Source organism: Phacochoerus africanus, chromosome 3 (assembly GCF_016906955.1).
Source record: "Phacochoerus africanus isolate WHEZ1 chromosome 3, ROS_Pafr_v1, whole genome shotgun sequence".
In the NCBI taxonomy this organism is placed as follows: Eukaryota; Metazoa; Chordata; class Mammalia; order Artiodactyla; family Suidae; genus Phacochoerus; species Phacochoerus africanus.
In genome coordinates, this window is record NC_062546.1 from 26,276,357 (window position 1) to 26,299,781 (window position 23,425).

The window sequence follows — 23,425 nt, forward strand, 5'->3', positions numbered from 1 at the left end:
CTGCCCTGGGGTTTGGTGGGGAGCCAGGCCTGTGGATGTGCGTCTTGGAGGGCCAATTTCTGAGCCATGGCAGAGAGGCATCAGCTGACCACAGCGGAGGGGCAGAGCATTCCTCCTGCTCCAGGGTTCCTGGGGGTGGACTGATGGGCACAACTGATTGGCAATGGGATGCTGTGGGATCATGGACACACACACTCACAGGTGCATAAAATACACATGCACACACACATCTACATACACACACATACACATCTACGTACACACACACACACACACACACACACACACGCATTCATCACTATTTTCTCTGGCTCTGCATCCTTCTTCCATTTCTTCCATTTCTTCTGGCTCTGCTAGCCTTCTTTTATTCTGCCCACATCGTCCCTCTCCTTCCTCCTTTCCCATTATAACCATAGAAAACAGTCTTCCAGGGAAGGGATTCTCTCTCAGGGCTCTTTCTCACCGAGTTTGCCTGGGGCTCATTAAGTCTTTTTGAAGCAGGGCAGTACGTGGGGGGACTTTTAAGGATCTGGCTTCAGGCTTTGGTCCTGGGGAAAGGAGTCTCATCTCCCCTCTGATCTCTCACCTCCCGCCTGATTGCTGCCTGCCCTCCCTTCTCTACCTTCAGAATGAAGCTTCCAAAAGCCAAGTAAAATATAGTTCTCACTTTTCATAAGTGTTTACCCTGGTTTTCTCAGTAAGTAAGCACAGTCCTACTTAAAAAATATCAATACATGTATGTAATGCTGTATTTCCTTCTTTCGTCCTCCCATTCTATCTTCCTTCTTTTTTTCCTTCCTTTCTCACTTTGTCTCTCTCTTTCTTTCATGTAGTTATTGAGTGTCATGTATATGTCAGACCCTGGGTTGGTTTGTTTGTTTTACTTGTGTTTTCCATGTTTTGATACTTATTATTCCAAATTAAAGCTTTTTGATTGATGCTTGTTTTCCAAGATAATTACAACTCATATTTTTGAATGCTAATTATGTAGTACAGGAATTGTGTTAAGCAGAATTCAGTTTTATTATTCTTAATTTATAGATAATGAAATGGGGGCTTAGAGGTTAAGTAAGTCTCCCAGGACCACAGAGAGTGGCACAGCATTGCATATCTCGGTAAGGACTGAAAAAAAGACAGAGCAGGAAATGAACACAGAACATTAGAAGACAAAGCTCATGCTCTTAACCACCATGGGCTCCTGTCTCCATGTGGGCTGTATTTCCTGTGAAATGGGAGCCTATCTCGTTTACAACTATCTTGTTCGCACACTTACCACTGGGTCTAGCATACAGTGGATATTGAATAAACATTGTTAAATGAATGAATGAATCGTAAATTCATCTCTTTCTGCTGTGTGGGCTGTGGAAAGGAGAAGTAGGAGGGATATGGCCTTGGAAGCCAGAGAGACCCAGGTTTGCTCAGAGATCTGTTCTTACTAGTGGAGCCTCAATTTCCTCATCTATAAAATGGGGATAATGTACAGACCGTGTAGGATTTATGTGAGGTTTAAATGACAATGTATGTTAATCAGCCAGCTCATGGTCCAATATATAGCAAACTGAACAAACGGCATCATCTATTTTTTTCACCCTTTTTTGGCCACTCCACTGCATATGGAGTTCCCAGGGCAGGGATCAGATCCAAGCCACAGTTGCAACCTACACCACAGCTGCGGCAGCACTGGATCCTTAACCCACTATGCTGGGTTGGGGATCAAACCTGTATCCCAGCACTGCAGAGACGCCACCGATCCTGTTGCACCACAGCAGGAACTCCTGGCACCTATTTTTTTCATGTGTACATGTGCATATAATACATTGTATCATGCATGTGGCTTCAGTGGGTTTTCAGTGGTATAGAGGCATTTCTCTATTACTGGATACTTATCTTGGTCTAGTTACTTACAAACATGAGTTTGCTGTTGTATATGAACCTGTTTTCTTATGAATTATTTTTTTCCCTTGATGGTGTCTTTTTTTTTTTTTTTTGTATTTTTTAGGTCTGCACCTCATCACACGGTGGTTCCCAGGCTAGGGGTCAAATTGGAGCTACAGCTGCTGGCCTACACCACAGCCGCAGCAAAGCATGATCCAAGCCATGTCTGAGACCTACATCACAGCTCATGGCAACCCTGGATCCTTAACCCCCTGAGCGAGCCCAGGGATGGAACCTGAGTCCTCATGGATACTAGTCAGATCTGTTTCCACTGAGCCATGATGGGAACTCCCCTTGATGGTATCTTATGCGTAGAATTTTACCTGAAGGTGCAGGGAATCTACATACAATGTGTCCCTAAATATTTATTGCCCAACACATTGGAAGATGGAGAAGAGGGGCAGATATGAGGGCTGGTTGAGGAGTGCAATGTCGTGGGTTTTTTCTGGTAATGATCACACCTCACTTGTGTGCAACTGCCTAGCATAGTGGATCAGTGCCCAGGCACACATGTCAAACAGTCCTAGATTTGAATTCCAGCCCTGAGCTACTCACAAATGTGTGACCCGAGCCAATTAAACTTTCTAAATCTAAGTTTTCACTTCTGTTTAATGAGAGTGTTCTCAACTGTAGCTACTCCATGAGGTTACTGTAAAGTCAAGAAGATACACGCAGATGCTTAGATCTGGGCCTGGCCAATAGTAAGCATTCAATGTAGGCATTCAATAAATAAAGGTGATTATATTGATTGCATAAGATTCACAGTTTACTTTTCCCCACTGATTTAATCCTGACACAGTCCCCTGTGAGGCAGGGGTTATTGTGACCCCCATCTCACAGATTAGAAAATTGAGGCCTAGAGAACTGAAAGTACCTGGACCAGGGTCGATATGGGGCTAACACAGTGTCTGAGCAGATATTGTAAGCCAGGTCTCCAGAGACCCAGACCCAGAGAGCCCCACCTTCCAGCCCTCTTTCCTCAAGGGGTTCTTCTCCCTCCAGGTCTCTCAGTGTGGGACTTAAGGCTTCTCCGTATTTGACTGTGAACAGAACAACGGCTTAATCTTTAGTTTTATTTTGTCTTTTTTTTTCTTGGTCTTTTTAGGGCCGCATCCGCGGCATATGGAGGTTCCCAGGCTAGGGGTCAAATCGGAGCTGTAGCTGCCGGCCTACACCGCAGCCACAGCAACGCCAGATCCAAGCCATGTCTGCGACCTACACCACAGCTCACCCACTGATCGAGGCCAGGGATGGAACCCACAACCTCATGGTTCCTAGTCGGATTCGGAAACCACTGAGCCACGACGTGAACTCCAAGAACAAGGGCTTAATCTCAAACACCTTTCCAGTTTCGAAGTGAAGACAGTGCCCACTCTTTCCCCAAACCCTAAACAGCCAGCAACATGCTCATCCCAGTGGGAGGGGCCTGTTAGCGTTAGTCACCACGCCCCACACTAAGCCACGCCCACAGGTATTAGCTTTGGCCCCACCCTGGGAAACAGGCTCCCTCAAACCTTCTTTAGCTGCCAGCCTGCGAAGTCCCACGCGGCTAGGTGTCTACTACTTAAACTCAAGCCCTGTCTCTGGAGTCCGGCTCTCCGCCATATGCAGCCCCACCTCAACAACCAAAGTCTCGCACCAGTGTCCATGGTTCTCTCTTTTTCCTGTGCTGTCACGTAGGTGAGCGACGGTCCTGGCCCCGGAGTGCCACGCCCAGCGAAGTCTCTTCCATAGGATGAAGCCACGTCCCTAATTGCCCCACCGCCCCCGCTTCAGAAGCTTCTCGCTTTAACTCGTGGCCCCGCCCAGACGCCCTTATGACCCCACCCCCATGTAGTCCCACACTACATCCTTCGGCTCCTGGACCCCGCCCTCCCTGTCTCTCCTGTAGCTTGTCTGTGGCCACGCCCCCGCCGTTAGCCACACCCACACATAGCCCCGCCCCCTAGGCTCCACCCCCAGGTGGAGGGTGGCGGCAGGCCCAGTGGGGCCCCCGCTGCCCTCTGCCCTGGGCGCTGGGTCGGAGCCTGCCGGGCACTGCGGGGCAGGGCGAACGCAGCGGCCTGGGGGCTCGGAGGCGAAGATGGCGTCAGGCAGGCGCGCCCCGCGCACAGGGCTGCTGGAACTGCGCGCCGGAGCGGGCTCGGGGGCCGGCGGAGAGCGGTGGCAGCGGGTGCTGCTCAGTCTAGCTGAGGACGCGCTGACCGTGAGCCCCGCCGACGGCGAACCCGGCCCGGAACCCGTCGCCCAGCGGGAGCCGGAGCCCGCGCAGCTCAACGGTGCCACCGAACCAGGCGCCGCGTCCCCGCAGCTGCCTGAGGCGCAACTGCCCCAGACGCGCTTCGTGACGGTGCACAAGGCCGATGCCGGCGGGCTGGGTATCAGCATCAAAGGTGGGCGCGGGGGCACCGAGGGCGCTGGTTGTGGTGTCTGTGGGACAGATGAGGGCGCCGGGGTCGCAGGGGCTGGCGGCGTACCGAGGACGTGGAGTTGGAGGACTTCGGTCTTGGGGGTAAGGGCGTCCGAGAGGACAGAGGGAACCCAGGGCACAAGGAGCATCAAGGTCGGAGAGGGTTTTGAGAATCGGAAGTCTTAGTTAGAAGGCAGATATGTGGAGGGCGTTGAGGGGCCCACCGAGGACACTTGGGTGGGGAGTTACCTGCGGAGGCGAAGAGATCTAAGACTGGTTGCCTCTCAGGGGTTGCACGGCCATCAAGGATAAGAGGAGCCCCAGGAGAGCAAAGGATGGAGAAAGGGGTTTGAGGCCTGGGGGGCTGCTAGGCCATGGAGGGGGGCGTCTTCAAGATACAACCAAAGTGGGAGGGAGGGCTAGTAAGGCCTGGAGTAGGAAGCATGGCCAGTGAGGAGGATTGTAAACTACATGGAGGCACCAGCTGGACTGAGCTCCCAGACAGAGAGAAAAAAAGGACCTAGAAACCTGAGGCTGTGTACCTAGGTGAAGAGTCCTAAAAGCTGGGTTTGAGTTTCCTGATCTGACCATTTGCACCTTGCACATGATTGAGACTGGCTCTCAGCCCCTAGTACTGCAGCTGCAGCTGGGATTGGATCCCTAGCCTAGCCTGGGAACTTACATATGCCTCAGGTGTGGCCCTAAAAAGAAAAAAAGAGTTCAAAGTACCCACCCTGCCAACACATAGTAGGTGCCTGGTTAATTATTGCTGTTAGATGACAGGAAAAATGGAGGCCAGGAAAGACATCCCAAGTAACTAACCATAGTGCTAAAAAACCCTGCACACTCCAGCTGCTGGGTTCACCATTCCAAACCACTTACTTCTAAGGCTCCTAGCTCCCAGCCAAAGCAATGTTATCTGACTTGGGAAAGGGTGTTAGCCTTGGGAAAGAGTTAGCCCTGGGTGTGCACATTTCTCTTACCCTGATATTGGCTCTGTTCCTGGTGCTTCCAGACCCTTTGGCCTAGGTGAGGGGTGGGGATGGTGGTGACTTGGCTACCACTGTGTGTCAAGTGCTGTGCCCAGTACTCTAGGCTCACAATCTACTCTAACCTGGCAACAAGTACTAAAAGATAGGAAGCATAATCCTCATTTAGCAGGTGAAGAAACTGAGACTCAGAAAAGTCAAATGGTTTTCCCAGGATCACATAGCCAGTGAGTGGCAGAGCTGGGATTTGAATCTCAACTTTCAGGCCACTAGAGAGTGTCCAGAGAAGTCACTTCTTCCCCATAGAAGGACAAACTTCCATGCAGCCAACCAAAGGCATCTAAAAGGGTGAAAAGGGAAAGCCAGGGAGGGAGCGCCAGTTTTGCCCTCAAAACTCTAGCAAAGGATAGGGCAACAGGTCAATCCAGAAATTGTACACTCAAAAGGAGGAAGGAACTTAAGAGTTCATATAGAGATCCATTTTTCAAATGGACAAACTGAATCTTGGAGAGGAGGGGGACTTTCTAAGGTCACATAAAATACTCCCCAGCTTCATTGTTCCAGGTGATGGTAAAGGTATTTTTAGGAGGTGTCAGGGGAATACCAGCCCCATTCAATTCTTCATGTATGGAGACTGAGCTCCTGTTGCCATGTTGACTTTTCCTCTAGGGACCAGCCCAGCCCAAGGCATCCAGGAATGATTATGGATCCAAACTGAACAGAAGTTTGAGGTGACCCTTTGAAAGGGTAGTTTCAGGTGAAGAGGGCAGATATAAATAGAAATCTCTTCCTTTTCTAGGCCTCAGGCTCTTTGCAGTGCAAAGAGCAAACTGTTAGGTCTTTGTGGGGCGTCAGGAGAGGCATTCCAATCCTACTTCTGCCACCAATTTGTTGTGTGACCTTGGAATTATGACCTCCCTTCTCTGGGCCACTAATTCCTTATCTTTGAGGATAAACCAGTAGTGTGGTATCTGAGGGCCTGACCGTGGAGTTGAGTGTTGGTTCTGGAGCCAGGAGGTCCAGGTTTAGATATTTGCTTTGCCACTAACCAGCTGGGTAACCTTGGCCAAGGGGCTTCTCTCCACACTTCAGGGATCTGAGCATGCCTGTGTGGTTGGGGTGTCGTGAAGATGCAGTGAGACAAGATTGAAAGCGTTTAGCATGGTGCTTGGCACTTGGTATGTGGAACTGATGTGAACTGTCATTACTGTTTCTTATTTTAAAAGGGCATTCAGGAGTTTAGCAATGAAGCACTGTGGTAAATGTATTAGCTTCCCCCCCCCCCATCAGACTGTAATTCAAATAGACTTTTGAAATCTCAAGACTTTCAGGACTTGGTTTCTAGCATGGGTCCCAGGTTGTAAAGCTTTCTAGTTGCTGAAGAGATCCTTTGTGGCCATAGCAATAGCTGACATCTATCTTCATTTTCTTTTTCTTTCTTTTTTCTTTTTCTTTTTAGGGCTGCACCTGCAGCATATGGAAGTTCCGGGGCTAGGGGATGAATCAGAGCCATAGCTGCTGGCCTATACCACAGCCACAGCCACGTGGGATCTGAGCCAGATCTTTAACCTATGCTGCAGCTTGCGGCAACACCATATCCTTAACCCCCTGAGTGAGGCCAGGGATTGAACCCGAATCCTCATGGATACTAGTCGGGTTCTTAACCTGCCGAGCCACAATAGGAACTCCTTCATTTTCAATTAGAGGCTCTCAATGGGTTCTCCCATTGTGGAAAGATTGCTTAAAATCCAAAATATTTAAGAAAAAGCTATTGAAGCACCTTGTAAGTTACTCAAATACTGGTGAACACCCAAAACATTTAACCAAAAGATCCATTATAACATGGTAAGTTTAGAAAATGACTTGTAGTTCCCTGGTAGCCCAGCAGGTTAAGGATCCAACATTGTCACTGTTGTGGCTTGGGTTGCTGCTGTTTGCACAGGTTTGATCCCTGGCTTGGGAACTTTCACGTGCCACAGGCATGGTCAAAAAAAAAAAAAAAAAAAAGAAAGAAAGAAAGAAAGAAAAAAAAGGGCTAGAAAATGACTTATAAGTATTATTAGTGTCTCAAATATCTAAGACTTCTGAGAATCTCTTTGCCCCCCACCTCCCCTTTCCCAGCACTGGGCTGGGCACAGAAGGAGGCCTTCAGACATAATTTTGCCTTAATGTGGCACCCAAGTCTTGGAGTGTTTCCTTCAGTTTCTTCCTCTTTTGTGCCTTTGCAGGCGGCCGAGAGAACAAGATGCCTATTCTCATCTCCAAGATCTTCAAGGGCCTGGCAGCTGACCAGACGGAGGCCCTCTTCGTGGGGGATGCCATCCTGTCAGTGAATGGGGAAGACCTTTCCTCTGTCACCCATGATGAGGCAGTGCAAGTCCTGAAGAAGACAGGCAAAGAGGTGGTGCTGGAGGGTAAGGACTGGGGACCCCAGGGGAGTCTGGTTCTTCCTTACCTCCCCCAGGCCGCAAGCAGTAGGGCATGGAAGGTGTGTAGGGTTGAGAACAGAAACAGGACTTGGAGACCTGCCTTGAGACAGCGGGGTGGGGCGGAGGGAGAGCTGGCCCCAGTCAGACAGACCTGGATTTCATTTCTTCTCTCGTACTCCCACTTCTGTGGCCTTGGACAAGTTGTGCCATTTCCCTGAGCCTTGGTTTCCTCATCTAGAGGGCAGGGAGGTAACTTCTGCCTTGCTGTGTTGTGGGAATAGGATAAAAGGTCCATGGCAGGATCTGCCACGCAGTGAGGAACCCAGGGGAAAAGAGGTGCTGGGATAGGGACTGGCAAAGGGGCAGCTGATTCTTTCCCGAGGAGTCAGGGGAGCTCTCAACTCCAAGAGATCTAGAATCCTAGAACCCTGAGACCCATCCTCCTTTGGGAGAGGACTTGGTCTTTATGGAGCAACTTCTAGTTAGGATCAGAGAGGAGTATTTTTCTGGGGGCGGGGACTTGGTGGCTCCTCCCACTCTCCCCTCACTGTGTGGTCTCCGATGAGACCTTTGCTTTCTCTGGGCCTCAGTTTCCCATCAGTTGTTAGAGTCTCTTGCTGGGGTGGTCCCGTGTCTACCTTTTGCCACCTCTGTCAGGAGGCTTCTACATTGCTCGGCCCTTTCCTCAGATGCCGCTCTGTCAGTCCCGGAAGCAGCGGGGGCCTGAGGAATGTGTCTTTGGCTCCTGGCCCAGAACAGGCAGGGGGAGGTGGCGGGGGCTGATGGAGAATGCCATGGCCAGGGAAGCTGCCAGGCTGAGCCCCAGGCCCACATCCTGATACGTTGTCTTTGTGTCCCCAAAGAAGTCTCTAAAAGGTCACAGAAACAAACAGGCTCTGGGTCCCTGGATGATCTTTGGCATTCTTGGGGCTCTGACCTCAGTTCTCTCTCAGTTTTGTCCTATTTTACTTTTATAGTTTATTACCTATGTAAATGACCTGTGTGTCTATTTAAATGTAAATGTTGCATTTTAAAAGTATACAATTAGAGGTGTCTCTGCAGTATTGGTCCCTAAAAGCTTAAGTATATCAATCATATTTTAACAGCAGTTAAATAATGAGATCACCCATAAGTGAAATGGATATGAGAGACCACACCCCCCATGCCTCATTACTTTGATATTTATAGCCAGTAATATAGTTTGAAACAGTTGATATTTATCAAAATGTCATATTTTGGTTGTCTTGAAAGGCTCTTTAGGTTTTAGTCCTGAGATGGTAAAATTTCTACCATAAACACATTTCTAATCTACACTGACGTCCTCCTCACCTCCTAATCTTTCGGTTGAGAATATGTCTATCTGGGTTTTCAGTGTGGCTCATTCTGAGGAAGTAAAATCTCTGAGTTTGACATTTGAAGCATCCGCTGTTTTCAGGGCCAATACCCAAGCCTTCTGTCTAACTCACTTACCCCATTCCTTCCTCACCGAAGCCAAGAAGCATTTCCAGAGACCCACTTATGTACCTGATGTGCAGAGCATTAGGTCAGAAGCTGAACCAGACCCAGACGCTCCCAGAGGAAGCTCACCATTGAGTGGGAGAGACAAAATGTGAACCCTGCCTTCTCCACATAAACTTTTTTTTCCCCACTCCTGTTGCCTGTGGAAATTTCCGGGCTAGGGATCAAACCCAGGTCACAGCAGGGACAACAAGCCACAGCAGGGACAATGGTGGATCCTTCATCACAAGGCCACCAGGGAATTCCTCCATACAAACTATTTAAAAATTAGCTCTATAATTAATCTGGCTTTGGACGAGACCCTTGTTTTCTCTGGGCCTCAGTTTTCATATTCGTTCTAGATCAAAGATGACCAATAGCTTTCATTGTGAGTGTCAGCTTCCTTGGTGACCGGAGGGAGTTCTGTATTTGGAAAGATTGGGAGGGCTTATCTGGACTTAGCATAAAGGAACTGGAATTGACTAGCAATGTCTACTACTGTGGATACACTAGGGAAGAGAATAACCCGGGTACCATCCCTGGACTGAGACCTCCTGGACTGAGATCTCTAGCACTGATGTACTCTAAGACTTCTCAGAGGGCAAGATATTTCCTTGGCAAAGCCTGCCCCAACCTGCTGGGTGGCACCTAGCCTGCCTCTTGCCCAGCATAGGATTTGGCACATAGTTGGCATTCTATAAGTGTTAGTGACTTCCTTCCTGTCCCATCTCATTTACATAGAATTGGTATTATTTCCTCCTGAAATGTTTGATAGCATTCGCCAGGGAAGCTTCCTTTATTTTAACTGTGACTTATTTATTTAGCTACACCTGCAGCATGCAAAAGTTCCCAGGCCAGGGATCAAACCTGTGCTGTAGTGACAATGCCAGATCCTTAACCTGTGATTTTAATGTCTTTAATAAGGCAATTTAGATGGGATCTATTTTTTTCGACCTTTTTTTTTTCCTTGAATGGGTTTTGGTTGTTTATATCTTTCAAGAGGAATTTGACCATTTCATCTAAGCTGATACATATTTTGGCATAAATTGTTTATAATCTTCCCATATCCCCCCCCCCCCCCATTTTTTTTGGCTGCAGCATGCAGCAGCTTGATGTGGGATCTCAGTTTCCAGGCCAGGGACTGAACCCAGGCACAGCAGTGAAAGTGCTGAGTCCTAACCTCTAGGCCACCAGGGAACTCCTTCTCCTCTCTTTTGGATGAGCGCCCTCCCCCACTTTCTCTTTCTTGCCTCCTGCCTTTATACTGCTGTACTCCGTGGTTTTGAGAGAACTCTTGGTCTCGTGGAGGAGAAAGCTGAGCAGACCTCTCAGATCACCAGCTTGTCATAGGTGCTGAGAAGGGGTCTATCCAGGGATTGGAGGAAGTAGTGGTCACTTCTCTCTGGGTGGTCAGGAAAGACTTCCTGGAGAAGGGGATACTGGCACTTTATGGGCCATAAGCAGATGTGGTTGTGGAGTGGAGGGAGGGCATTCTAGGAAGGGGAGCTGTGTGAGCAAAACCATGGATGGGTGAAATGACTTGATTTATCTGGAGAATTGCCTGGAAAGTAATTCAGCTTTATTTGAGCCTGAGTATGAGGAAGGGAATAGAGAAGGAGGAGGCTATTCAAACTGACAGATCTTGCAGGGCCTTGAATTCCAGACTAAAGGAATTTGGAGGGAGACGGAGAGCCATTAAAGGTGTTTTTTTTTTTTTTTTTTTTTTTTTTCAGGGCCTCAACTGCAGCTTATGGAAGTTCCCAGGCTAGGGATCCAATCAGAGCTACAGCTGCTATCCTGCGCCACAGGTATAGCAACACCAGATCTGAGCTGTATCTGTGACCTACACCACAGCTCGAGACAACGCCAGATCCTTAACCCACTGAGCAAGGCCAGGGATCAAACTCACATCCTCATGGGTACTTGTCAGGTTCATTTCCACTGAGCCATAATGGGAACTCCCATTAAAGGGTTTTCAGCAGGGGCTCACATGGTCAGCTCTGGGTGTTAGCAGCATCGGTATGGTTTGGAGGGAGGCAAAAGTAGGTGCAGAATGGCAGCAAGGAGGCTGGGGCCATGAGCAAGATAGAGATAATGGTGGTTTGACCTAAGCAGGCTTGGATAAAAAGAAGAATCTGGAGGTTGTAGCCTTCTTGTTAGCTTTTCCCAGCTTCTTCTTAGTTGAAGTGTCTTTTGAGCTGCTCTCCAGCACGGCTGCCAAAGGGTGGGCATGGGTACTGGGGTCAAGAATCTTTGATTTGCAGGGGTGATCTGAGATGTCTGGATGATGGAAGGGGGCTGGGATGCTGGGTTGTGGCTGGTCCTTGAGATTTGGGGATATTTATGGAGACTGGGCAGCTGCCCTCGTCTGGAGCCAGAGCTCCTGGAAGCTTCTCTTGACCTAGGTTCTTCCCTGGAGCCCCAGGCACTGGTCACATTGTTCAGAACTTCCTGCCCTTATCCTACTTCTGAGGCCACCTCCAATGGGCCATGGAAGAGTGGCCTGTCTTTTGGTTGTGAACTTGGCAGAGCAGCTGGACACCTTTCCTGAGCCTGAGGCTTGATGGGTACAGAGCTCTCTGAGAACATCCTAGAAGGAAAGATGTCCCTGGCAAACTTCTATTTCCAGCTGAAACCCTACTTCCCTGGCCTAAGTCAGGGGTTCTGCTAGGCCTCAGCAACCCCAGCCTGTCTTCTGGACTTTCCCTCCCTGGGCTCAGGGCTTTATACAGATGTCTTGAGCCTCTTCTCAGCTACAGGGATGTGTTTGTGACCAGAGTCTGGGCCAAAGCTGGCAGCCAGCACGCCTGTGCCTGCTGCTTAGAGAGGCCCATTGTGTGCGCAGATTGGGAGCCAGGGCCAGCCTGCACTCTTGGAAAACAGGCCTGCGGGAAAAGGGAGAGACAGCCAAATGCCTCCCCTCCTTCCACCCCAGTGCGGCTGGCAGACTCGGACAACAGTGAGCCTGTGATGCATTAAAAAAATAATACTGAAGGCCAGAAAAAATGAATAAAGTCAATTTTAATACTTTGTTCAAAGTAGGGAAGTTTTAAGCTTTTAAAAGACATAGACAGGAGTCCTTGCGTAGCCTAGCGGGTTAAGGATCCAGCATTGTCACTGTTGTGGCTAGGGTTCAGTCCCTGGCCTGGGAACTTCCATATGCTGCAGTTGCGGTCAAAACAAAAACGAAAACAAAACAAAACAAAACAAAAACCCCACCAAAGAATGAGACAGTGCATTTGAAGCGCATTGCATGGTACAATGGCTTTTACATGGTAAGTGTGCAATGCCAGCCTTTATCATAATTATTGCAGCAGCAGCAGCAGCTTCGTATTGTTTTCTTCAGTAAACTTGAAGGTATCTGAGGGCAGGAATCATGTGTAGTTTGTCTCAAAGCCCCAGGACTGGCACCAAGCCCGCACACATTAGATATTGGTGAATTTGGGGCAAATGATCACTAAGGGAAACCTCTGATCCTTTCTACTTTAACCTGTCAATTGCAGTTGACTTTCCTAAATGTTTAAGCTGGGCCTCAAGACTCAAACTGGGCTTGACTGACTCCTGAGAGTTTCCTTTATGAGTCCTCAGAACTCCAAGGCCAGGCCCCTGCCATCTTGTCCTCTGGAGATGGACGCTGCCAGGTGTCCTGCCTGGAATTTGGCTCAACACATAACCCCTGTCAAAAATGGGATGTTATTAATGGATACAGCTAGTCTGAGGCCACCCTATTTGGTTTAGCTGAGTGATACTGTGGCCCAGAGGCGCCTGAGGGACTTCTGTCCTGGGAACAGAGGCATGAATGGAGCCCCTGTCCAGTCCTCCCATGGCTGCAAAGACCTGTTGTTCAATCATTGTTCTCAAGAAAACATTAATTTGGCTGCACACACACACACGGCTTAAGGCCATGTGATTCCCCACAGACAAAACTTGGCTTAATCCAGTCCTGGCCTGTTCCCCAGATCTTTGATTAAAATGCTTGTGGGGCTCTGGAGGCAGGTTTTGGCCTCAATTAGCTGTGCAAGCCTGGCTGATGGAGGTAGGAGAATTACAATGATAATGATAAGAATGTTAATAATACTGATGCCTCTCTCTCTTTATTGAGCACCTACAGTATGCCGGACACTGTGCTAAGTGCCTTCCGTATGTTTTGTCATTGAATCCTCAAGACCACCCGTATGCTTCAAGTTACGTTATTCATTCCACTGTACAGATGAGAACACTGAAACTCAGAGAGGTGAAGCTGCTTGCCCGAAGTCACACAGTGGCAGAGATGGAATTTGAGGCCAGATGTGTCAGATGTCCAAACCCATGTTCTTTTTTTCTTTTCTTTTTCCTTTTTGTCTTTTTAGGGCTGCTCCTGTGGCATATGGAAGATTCCAGGCTAGGGGCCCAATTGGAGCTGCAGCTGCTGGCCCAGGCCACAGCCACTGTGACGCCAGATCTGAGCTGTATCTGTGACCTACATCACAGCTCATGGCAACGCTGGATCCTTTGATCCACTGAGCAAGGCCAGGGATCAAACCAGCATCCTCATGAATGTCTGGTTCATTACCACTGAGCCATAAAGGGAACTCCAAAACCCATGTCCTTAAGTGTTTGTACTGCACTGCAAGTCATGTCATCCCTGTGACACTCAGTTTATTCATCTGTTAAATGGGACATGGATTGGTCTCATTGAATTGATGTGATTAGGTGAAGATGTGTTAGTGAGATTTGAGCTTTGATGCTTGGCATATAGTAAGTGCTTCAATAAGTGTTTCTCCCATTACTAACATCCTAGTAGTCTTCCTGAGTTGACGAGGGCCTTGTCTTTGAATTCTGGCTAAGACAGTTCGGAATGCAGTGGTATATTTTTGAAAAATGAACTAGAGTTTTACAAAATGTAAAAAGTAACATAAGGGAGTTCCTGTCATGGCGCAGCAGGAACGAATCTGACTAGGAACCATGAGGTTGTGATTCTAACCCTGACCTTGCTTGGTGGGTTAAGGCTCTGGCGTTGCCATGAGCTGTGGTGTAGGTGGCAGACCTGGCTCGGATCTGGTGTTGCTGTGGCTGTGGTGTCGGCTGGCAGTTGTAGCACCAATTCGACCTCTAGCCTGGGAATCTCCATGTGCCATGGGTGCAGCCCTACAAAGCAGAAAAAAAAAAAAAAAAGGAACATAAGTTTATTTAAAAAAACAACGACAACCCTTGGAGAGTGTAAAGCCATCATCTTCGGATAGAGATAACCACAGTTAATATTTTCACATACTTCCAGATAAAAGTTCCCATGTTTCTTTTTATCACTAAACAAGTTGAAGACATCTTTCCAACTCACGTGTAACTTTGTTTCACTCTTTTTTTTTCTTTTTTAGCTGCATCTGCAGCACATGGAAGTTCCCAGGTCAGGGACTGAATCCAAGCTGAATTTGCAACCTACGCCACAGCAGCGGCAACGCTGGATCCTTAACGCACTGGGCTGGGCTGGGGCTCGAACCAGCAATACCACAGAGACAAGCCAGATCTTTAACCCCCTGCGTCACAGCAGCGACTCCCTGTTTTATTTTTATTTTTTTTAATGGTTACATGATATTCCCTTATTGGGATTCAGACATTCATTTAGCAAATGTTTACTGCATTCCTGCTCTGTGCCAAGATTTAGTGTAGGCACTGGGGATATAGCCATGAACAAGACTGAATGATCTGCCAGTCAGGGAGCTCATGTCTTGTATTTAGTGGCCCCTGCTATGGGATTTAAGTTGTTTCTAGCCATGACCCCCATGTGCACCTGAGAGCATTTATCTGAAGTGAGGTTCCTGCAAAGATATTGCAAGGTCAGTGCATTTGTGAGCCTTTAGGACCTTAATAGGTGGGGCACCCTGCACTGCACAAGGGTATGAAAGGGGAGATTTTATGCCCCAGAGTGTGGCAATCCAGGCAGCTGTGCTGCAGGGCCTGCCAGGGGCTGAGAACTATTTATAGTCCAGCCTTGCTGGACAAGCAGGACCTCAAAGGTCACCCCTTCCAGAGCCTGTTGGAATGCCAAGTCCTCTCCACACCATCCTGGGTGGCCAGGTGGGCAGCCTGGACTTGAATCCTCACAATTCCTTACTCAGAGAGCTGGCGTATATGTGCCCTTGTATAAGCAAGGAAACTGAGGCTCAGAGAGCCTTTGGGATTTGCCAAGGCCTGATAGTGACAGGGCCTGGATTAAAATCTTTGTCTATCAGTCCCCACACCCTGTGCTCCTTCCCTTATACTGTCATGCTAAGAATAGGAGCAGAAATAATAATCATGCTACTGTTTATTGAAGACCTCGTCTATGCCGTGTAGGACAAAGTGCTTTATAAGGATTAAATCTCCGTATGCTGGGAAGTAGATATATTTCACTCCTGTTTAGAAAGATGAAGAAATAGAGGCTCAAAGAAATCAAGTCACTTGACCAAGGGCACAGAGGAAGGCAGTTAGACCCAAGCCTGCCTCACGCTATAGCCCAACTCCACATTGCTTCTAGACTGAGAAGCCCTAGGCCTGTCAATATTCATTTATCTTAACACATTTATTATTTACTGATTACCTGGTACAGGTCAGGTCCTATTCAGATGCTGGGGATACAATGGGTTCCCCGCCCTCACAGAACCGATGTTTTGGTTAGGGGGGAGAGACGGTAGACGGGTGAGCAAATGGATAGTAATTTTAGGCAGAGGCAAGTAAGTGACCACCCACTGAATAGATCAGGAACAGCTTGAGCTTAGAGGACAGGCTTCAGCTAAGACTCAAAGCCAAGACATTCAGCCACAAACATCTGCTGAGCACTGGGTTAAGTACCGGGGACACTGTTGATCCGAAGCAGATGTAAGCCCTTCTCTCTGCAACACATATGTTCCTTCCCATTTGTCCTGGGCCAGGCAAATGGTCCTGCTTTGTCTCTGTTCCTTGTGTTTCTAGTGGAATCTATTCCTGGCCCCCTGGAGTCAGGGCTGGCTCCTCTCCTCGGCAGAGTTGGGAATCAGGGCCTCTGGAAGGGGCAGGGTATCCTCTGTGTGTGTGTGTGACTGTTTCAGCATCCCTGAGGAGAAAGGGCCCACGTATCACTGTGTTACCAGGCTCCTGGGCCAGAGGTTTGGCTGGGGAGGGTGTGGACAGCAGCTGGCTCTGTCCTTGGAGTCTCAGGAATGCTGGCCATGGTCCTGCCCTCAGTTCTCTAGGCCACCGCCTTTGGGCAGCCATGCCCTGCCTGGGTGGGTGACTCAGGCAGAAATCAGAGCAGGGAGGAGGCCTCAGAGCTATTTATGGCCACGCTCTGGGTGCCCCCAGCACCCCACCCCCACCCTGGGACAGGCTGATTGGTTTGTGAAATGCAAGCCCTGTTTTGAACACCAGCGGGTGTGCTGTCCATTTATGGTATGATCCTGTGTGAAAGGAGAAGGAGGACCCACTTCTGGGACTTCCCTGGGTGCCTAGGGTCTCTAGCAGTTCCTCTGGCTTCAAAGCTGACAAATGTTCATTTGCTGAGCATAGGCAAACCTGCTGAATTCTGGGGATCTGGAGACAAGTCAGTGGAGGTCCCTGCTCTCACAGCCTGGTGGGGTACACAGACTCCCACACATATACATAAGGGACTGGGATCAAGGGGGAGGCAGAGGTGATGGGTATAGGGAGGAGGGGTCCAGAGTGAGCACCTGGGAAGGTTTCCTCGAGGGGCGGCTGAGCCGACTTCTGGGCTCTGGCACCTTCTTCCTCCTGCTGAATGAACCTGTCCTGCCCTGGCGTTCATTTCTCCACTCACTGAACACTGACTCCAGATTTGAATCAAGCCCTGTTTCTGACCCCTCTCAGCTCCCATTTTAGTGAGAGAGACAGCCCAGCACATAAAATCACCATAGAGGCTAAGAAGTGTGAGCAGAACCTGTGTCGCATGTTTTAAATCATCTCATTGAATTCTAAGTCTCTCTGAGGTAGACATTGTTACTCCCCTTTTATCAACTAGTGGATTGAGGGCTAGAGAGGTGAATGGCCTTGTCCATGGTCATACCACCAGGCAGAGCTGGAATTCAAATTTAATAGTGCCTTGGAAATTCCTGGCATTGCTGCAGCTGGGGTGCAGGTTGCAGCTGAAGTGCAGGTTTGATCTCTGGCCCGGGAAATTCCACCTGCTGCAGACACACACATGCACAGTGCGTGTCTCCTAATCCTGTACTAAGGGCATTTGCTGCAAGGGGATCTTCATTTTCAAAGGTATTCAGAAGCTCCCACAGCTTCTGAGAGCTCTGAGGAGGTCAATATGATTGGGTTAGAGGGTGAGCTTAGGGATGTGGCAGAGCCACAAAGTAGGCAGTGCCCAGGTACCTGGAGAGCCTTGATGTTGGGTGAAGGTTACAGGGAGACAGAGCAGGGCTTTGAGCAGGGGAGGTACATGGCTTGTCATAGTAGGGAGATATATCAGTTGCATCCTGAGAAGGAGTGAGGGTGGGTCAGTGCTATGTTAGGATGCTTTTGTCTAAGTAACAAGAACCCAATTCAGAGAGATTTTTTTTTTTCTTTTCTTTTTTAGGGCCACACTCATAGCATAGGGAAGTTCCCAGGCTAGGGGTCTCATCAGAGCTACAGCTATCAGCCTACACCACAGCAACAGCAATGCCGGATCCAAGCCGCATCTGTGATCTATACCACAGCTCACGGCAACGCGGGATCCTTTACCCACTGAGCAAGGCCAGGGATTGAACCCTTATCCTCATTGATCCTGGTTGGGTTCGTTAACTACTGAGCCATGAAGGGAACTCCCAGAGAGGTTTAACATTGAAGAAAATGTGTTTTTTTCCAGAGTACCTGAAGTCAGCATGGCTCTAGGGTAGATTAATTTAAAGTCTCACCATCCTCAATGTGTGGATCTCAGCACTGTTCAAAGAGAACCCAGGACCAACTCCCCACTCCCAGCAGCTTTTAAAAGCTAAAGAAAAGGAGAGGAAGGGAGTATACTTTCCCTCAGAGCTTGTTGGACTGAATTGAATCATTTGCCCCTTTCTAAGCCAGTCACAAACAAGAGAAATTGGGTGATCATGATTTGCTTTGACCAATCAAGAATCTCCTGCTGGGTTGGGGAGAAGCCCAGCCTGTTATGTTCTGTTAGCAAGGAGAAAAGGAGTAGGAATGGTTTGGCTGTCAGGTAGGCTGTGATGTGTCCTATTTCATCACCCCTTGAGACATCATCCTGGGGAAAGTCATTGCTGTATTGATGAGGATGAGTAATTTTTTTTTTTTTTTTGCTTTTTCAGGCCTGCACCCAAGGCATGTGGAAGTTCCCAGGCTAGGGGGCCAATCAGAGCTGTAGCTTCTGGTCTATGCCACAGCCACAGCAATGCCAGATCTGAGCTGCCTCTGCAACCTACACTGAAGCTTATGGTAACACCAGATCCTTAACCCACTGAGTGAATCCAGGGATTGAACTCATATCCTCATGGATGCTAGTTGGATTCATTACTGCTAAGCCACAATGGGAACTCTGAGGATGAATAATTTTTAACCTCAGTTCCAAAACTTCAGATTCAGGCTTAATTCTCTGTCTACCCCTCCCCCCCCAAAAAAAACCCCAAAAAACAAAGACTAAACCCTAAAACCCCCATTAAACTTGCTCTTATTTTCAATTTAACTTCTCTTCCAACCCCAGTAGGGCTTGTAACTCCCTCTCACTTTCACCCCTATTTGCCTTGGATTCTATCTGAGCCTCAGGAGCAGTCTCCTATGACAGAAATAACTTCTTATCTGGTTCTTCCAGGGACCTGGGCCAAGAACTTCCCCACACCTTCCTGGCCTGTCTACTCACAGGCAGAGCATACTGACTGGGCCTTGACTGCAGACATCAGGTGGCTAGCAAGCCAGATGGCTGTGGGTCTAGGGGTGGCTGAGAGGAGGGGAAGAGAGGCTGCCCAAGGGCTCGCAGGCATAAGCACCCTTTGGTAGGGCAGCAGAGGGGACGGCCTGGCTGAGGGAAGAGAGACCAATGCTTGGGCAAGTCTTTTAACCACCTTGAGGTACTGAATTCCTCGTAGCTCATTCTAGAGATGAGGAGGCTGCTGGTCATCAGAATTGGGAATAGTCTAGATGTCAGGACAGATGTGGCAGACACTGTTGGTTGCCTGCCCACCGACCATTTCCCCTTTTTCTATGCAAACAGAACCTGATTTACTGGGTGGAAATATGCTCAGCCCTAGAGGCTGAGTTGTGATTGATCTAAATCAATCATGACTCTTCCCTGTTACTAATGATTGTACTAGAAATGGGCATGCACCCTGGTTGGGCCAATGAGATATAAGCCTTCATGGAAATATTTATCTCTCTGATAAGATAGAGGTGTGAGACCAAACCTTTTTCTGCCTGTCTTTGTTCTCCTTTCCTGCTTTGGGTTTTTTAATGTAAGGAATGATTGGCTAGCCACCAGCCCCGAGGGTCAGCAGTGATGATCCCTTAACTGCCCCAGGTTACAAAGAGTTAAAGAGCTGAAAGGACTTGTACTGACCCCTTCCCTCTCAGGACATAAGGAAAGGAGGCAGGTCCCAAAGATACCGGCTAGCCCTAAAGGAGACCTCACAGTACTTAAACATTTTAGAAATCAAAAGGTACTTTGCACTGCAAAGTGCGTTAGGACAGATATCCAGGATCTCAGACCTGCTGTAGGTGACAAGACCAAAGTCAGCCTCCTCTGGGACCTTGTTCCCACTGGGCCCTGGTCCTGTCTTAGGCCCACCCAGCCCAGTCTCAGCAAAGATCTTGCTAAGTCACCCCCCTGACCCCCCGATCTCTGATTACCCTCAATATCTGATAAGGTTCCTCATCCCCCCTCTCAAGCAGTATCTAGGCCCTTTGGCCTGTCGTTTCCTCAATCCCCTGCCTTTAAAGTCTCTTAGGAACTTTCCTTCCACTGGCCTCTCACTGCCTCTTGGCCATAAATCCCCCTGTCCTTGTTGAATTTGAGTTGAGCCCAATCTCTCTCCTCTAATAGAAATAATCTTGAATAAAGTCTTCCTTACCCAGCCCCCCCCCCCAAAAAAAAGGAAAGATTGGCTTGAGTCTGCAGCAGCCAACCTACGCTCATCAGGGCAGGGCGGAGAGGCCTACCCAGGATCCAATGTCATTGAGCCACTGAACCAATCCTGAAATTGCCTTCCTCTAGACTTCTTGTTACATGAAATCATAAAAATCTTTGTTTTTCTTTTTCTTTTTTTTTTGGCTGCCCTCAAGCGTATGAGCTTGCTGGCTCACACGCTATGAATCAGATCCGAGCTGCAGTGACCTACAGCTGCAGCAATGCCGGATCCTTAACCCACTGTGCCAGGCCAGGGATCAAACCTGTGTTCCTGTGCTCCGGAGGCACTGCTGACTTGTGCCACAGTAGGAACTCCAAAAATCATAAATATCTTTATTGCTTATGGCACTGTTATCATATATTCCATTATTTGCAGCCAAGCTCAACTAATTGATAGAGCAAGAATGACCAAATGTTTGTTTTATTATCAATTGGCTTTAATTGATTGATAACGGCTGCCATAGAATACTGTGGTTGATTCGTGATGTCTATCTTGAACAAGGGGTAAAGAAGTGGTAGCGTAAGTGTCATATGTTTACCACCCCAGTCATATCTGAGGCCAGTCAATACCTGGCACATAGTAGGTGCTCAAGAAAATTGACTTTTGTCTCTGAACCTCTACTCCCACCAAGCTCTTCTCAGATCAACCCTGTTATCATGTTGCTTTTCTCTTCTAGCTGCCGTTGTTAGTGAGATCTTCCTTTTCTAGAAAGGCGTGGAATCCAGCCTCCAGTCAAGGCTCTTGGTTGTAAATATCATAACTCCTGTTAGGATGGTATCCTGGCTTTCTAAAGAAGAAGTGTGAGAAAGCAGAACTTTAGCAGATGTCTGGCAGAGTTTTCCCTCTGCCTCTCAACATGCATCTCCACTAAATTTCTCTTCTGACATATCAACTCTCTCCTCTTCTCTGTTCTTACAGCAGAAGGTGGTTGCCCCCAGAGCATTCAGGTTTTTTTCAAGACACCAATTAAGGATCCCTCAGCAGTCTCAATTTGGGTAGCCTAAGGTGTTAGGTGTTGAACCCTGATCCAGCTAGCATAGCCAGGAGGGCAGGATCACATGTCTGATAATGACTTTATAGGTCAGTTGCGCAGAGGAAATGAATAAAATATTCGGTGCCTCATTTGTACTAGCTATTGAGCACCTTTTTTTCATTCTTTCTTCCTTCCTCCCTTCCTTCCTTCTTCCCTTCCCCCTTTCTTCCTTCTTTCCTTCCTTCTTTTCTTTCTCTCTCTCTTGCTTGCTTGCTTGCTTGCTTGCTGCACACGCAGCATGTGGAGGTTCCCAGGGTAGGAGTTGAATTGGAGCTGCAGCTGCCAGCCTATGCCACAGCCATAGCAACATCAGATCTGAATCATGTCTGCAGCCTACACCATAGCTCGTGGCAACACCGGATCCTTAACCCACTGAATAAGGCCAGGGATTGAACCTGAGTCCTCATGGATACTAGTTGGGTTCATTACTGCTGAGCTACAACGGGAACTCTGATTGAGCAGATTTCAAGTGCTCAGTAACTACATGTGACTAGTGGCATGCATCCAGAATTTTGTTGGCATGCATCCATGCTGCCTTGTCAGAGATTTTGGCATAGAGGAGGATAGTGATAATGGACATAAATTAAACTCTTAATGAATTAGTGATAATTGTGATGTGTGCTATATGGGAGCCCATGTCATAGTGGTAACTGCTGACCTGTCCCCTAACCAGTCAAGTACATGAAGGAGGTCTCACCATATTTCAAGAACTCTGCCAGTGGGACCTCAGTTGGCTGGGACTCGCCTCCTGCCTCACCCCTACAGCGGCAGCCTTCCTCCCCTGGCCCCCTACCCCGGGACCTGAGTGATGCCAAACACGTGTCCTTGAAGATGGCATATGTCTCAAGGAGGTGCACCCCTACTGACCTGGAGACCAGGTAAGCCTCCTGTAGGGGCAACTCAGAGAGACATGCCCTCATGTTAGTTTGGTGGGGCCAAAGGAAAATTTCCCCTGTGTTGCAAATGACAAGCACCATGCCAGAATGTAGTAGGTGCTTAAGAAATGTTTGTTGAGTGGCTGTAAGAGTGAAGTTACGGGGATGATGGTGGGCTTTGCTTCTCTCTCCTTCCTCTGGGAAGTTCATGTTTGAGAAGAAACTTGGTCTGTGGAGGAGCCCTGGATTCCAGTCTTGGTTCTCCTTGAATCAGTCTCCTTTCCTACTGTACTGACCTTTAGATGAGTCCTCTTTGTGAAATGAGAATACTGGAGGGAGTTCCCATTGTGGCTCAGCAGGTTACGAACTCAACTGGTATTCATGAGGACTTGGGTTTGATCCCTGGCCTCACATCAGTGGGTTAGGGATCTGGCATTGCTGGGAGCTGTGGTGTAGGTTGCAGACATGGCTCAGATCCCTTGTTTCCGTGGCTGTGGTGTAGGCTGGCATTGATAGCTCCAATTCAACCCCTAGCCTGGGAACTTCTATATGCCACAAGTGTAGCCCTAAAAAGAGAAAAAAAAAAAATTGGTCTCAGTGATCCCCTCAAGTCTCGAGGTTCTGAGATGTAACATTCACTTCAGGGCCAAGGCAGGTTACCATCTTTCACATCTGAACAGCCCTGATGATAAGATTCACTGCTGATAAGATTGATAATCAATATTACAAGTATTTATCATGCACAATTTAACTCATAGCAAGCCTATGAGCAAAGTCCTTTTATTTTATCCCCATTTTATAGATGAGGACAGAGAGAGGAAGTAACCTGCCCAAGATCACATAACCAGGAAGGGATGGAACTTGTCTCATTCCAGGTAGCCCTCTCTACCTCAGAAGCTTCAGGTGCCTGAGTGATGGTGGTGGTTGAATGGAGTTCAGTTGATCAAAAGGGGTGTGCACTATTGGGTGTGCAGTCCATATATATGGTGTGGGCATAAATGGCTTGTGCTGTAGGTTCTAGTTACAGCTGAGGTTCAGTTGGGCAAATGCTCAGTATTGGCCTAGAGGGCTAATTAATGTTCAGCATCCAAATTTCCTGGCCCTATTTGATGCCTTAGCTGCAGCCTGCCTCCACGAGGCAAGATCTGGTGATTCACAGGTCGCTTATAAGTGTTTCACCGAAGGGGCCTTTTT

At 48.3% G+C, this 23,425-nt stretch overlaps 1 protein-coding gene across 2 annotated transcripts in view; it reads left to right on the top strand.

Annotated features, from left to right (window-relative positions):
- The first annotated feature begins 3,881 nt into the window (after positions 1–3,881).
- SNTA1 (syntrophin alpha 1) overlaps positions 3,882–23,425 on the top strand; it is a 29,494-nt gene continuing 9,950 nt past the window's right edge. The window contains exons 1-3 of one of the 2 annotated variants that reach the window (XM_047771303.1): positions 3,882–4,328; positions 7,563–7,748; positions 22,030–22,234. In XM_047771303.1, the coding sequence (XP_047627259.1) occupies positions 4,019–4,328; positions 7,563–7,748; positions 22,030–22,234 (701 nt within the window). In that variant the 5' untranslated portion in view covers positions 3,882–4,018. The remainder of the gene's footprint in view (positions 4,329–7,562; positions 7,749–22,029; positions 22,235–23,425) is intronic. The other variant, XM_047771302.1, reaches the window with a different exon arrangement.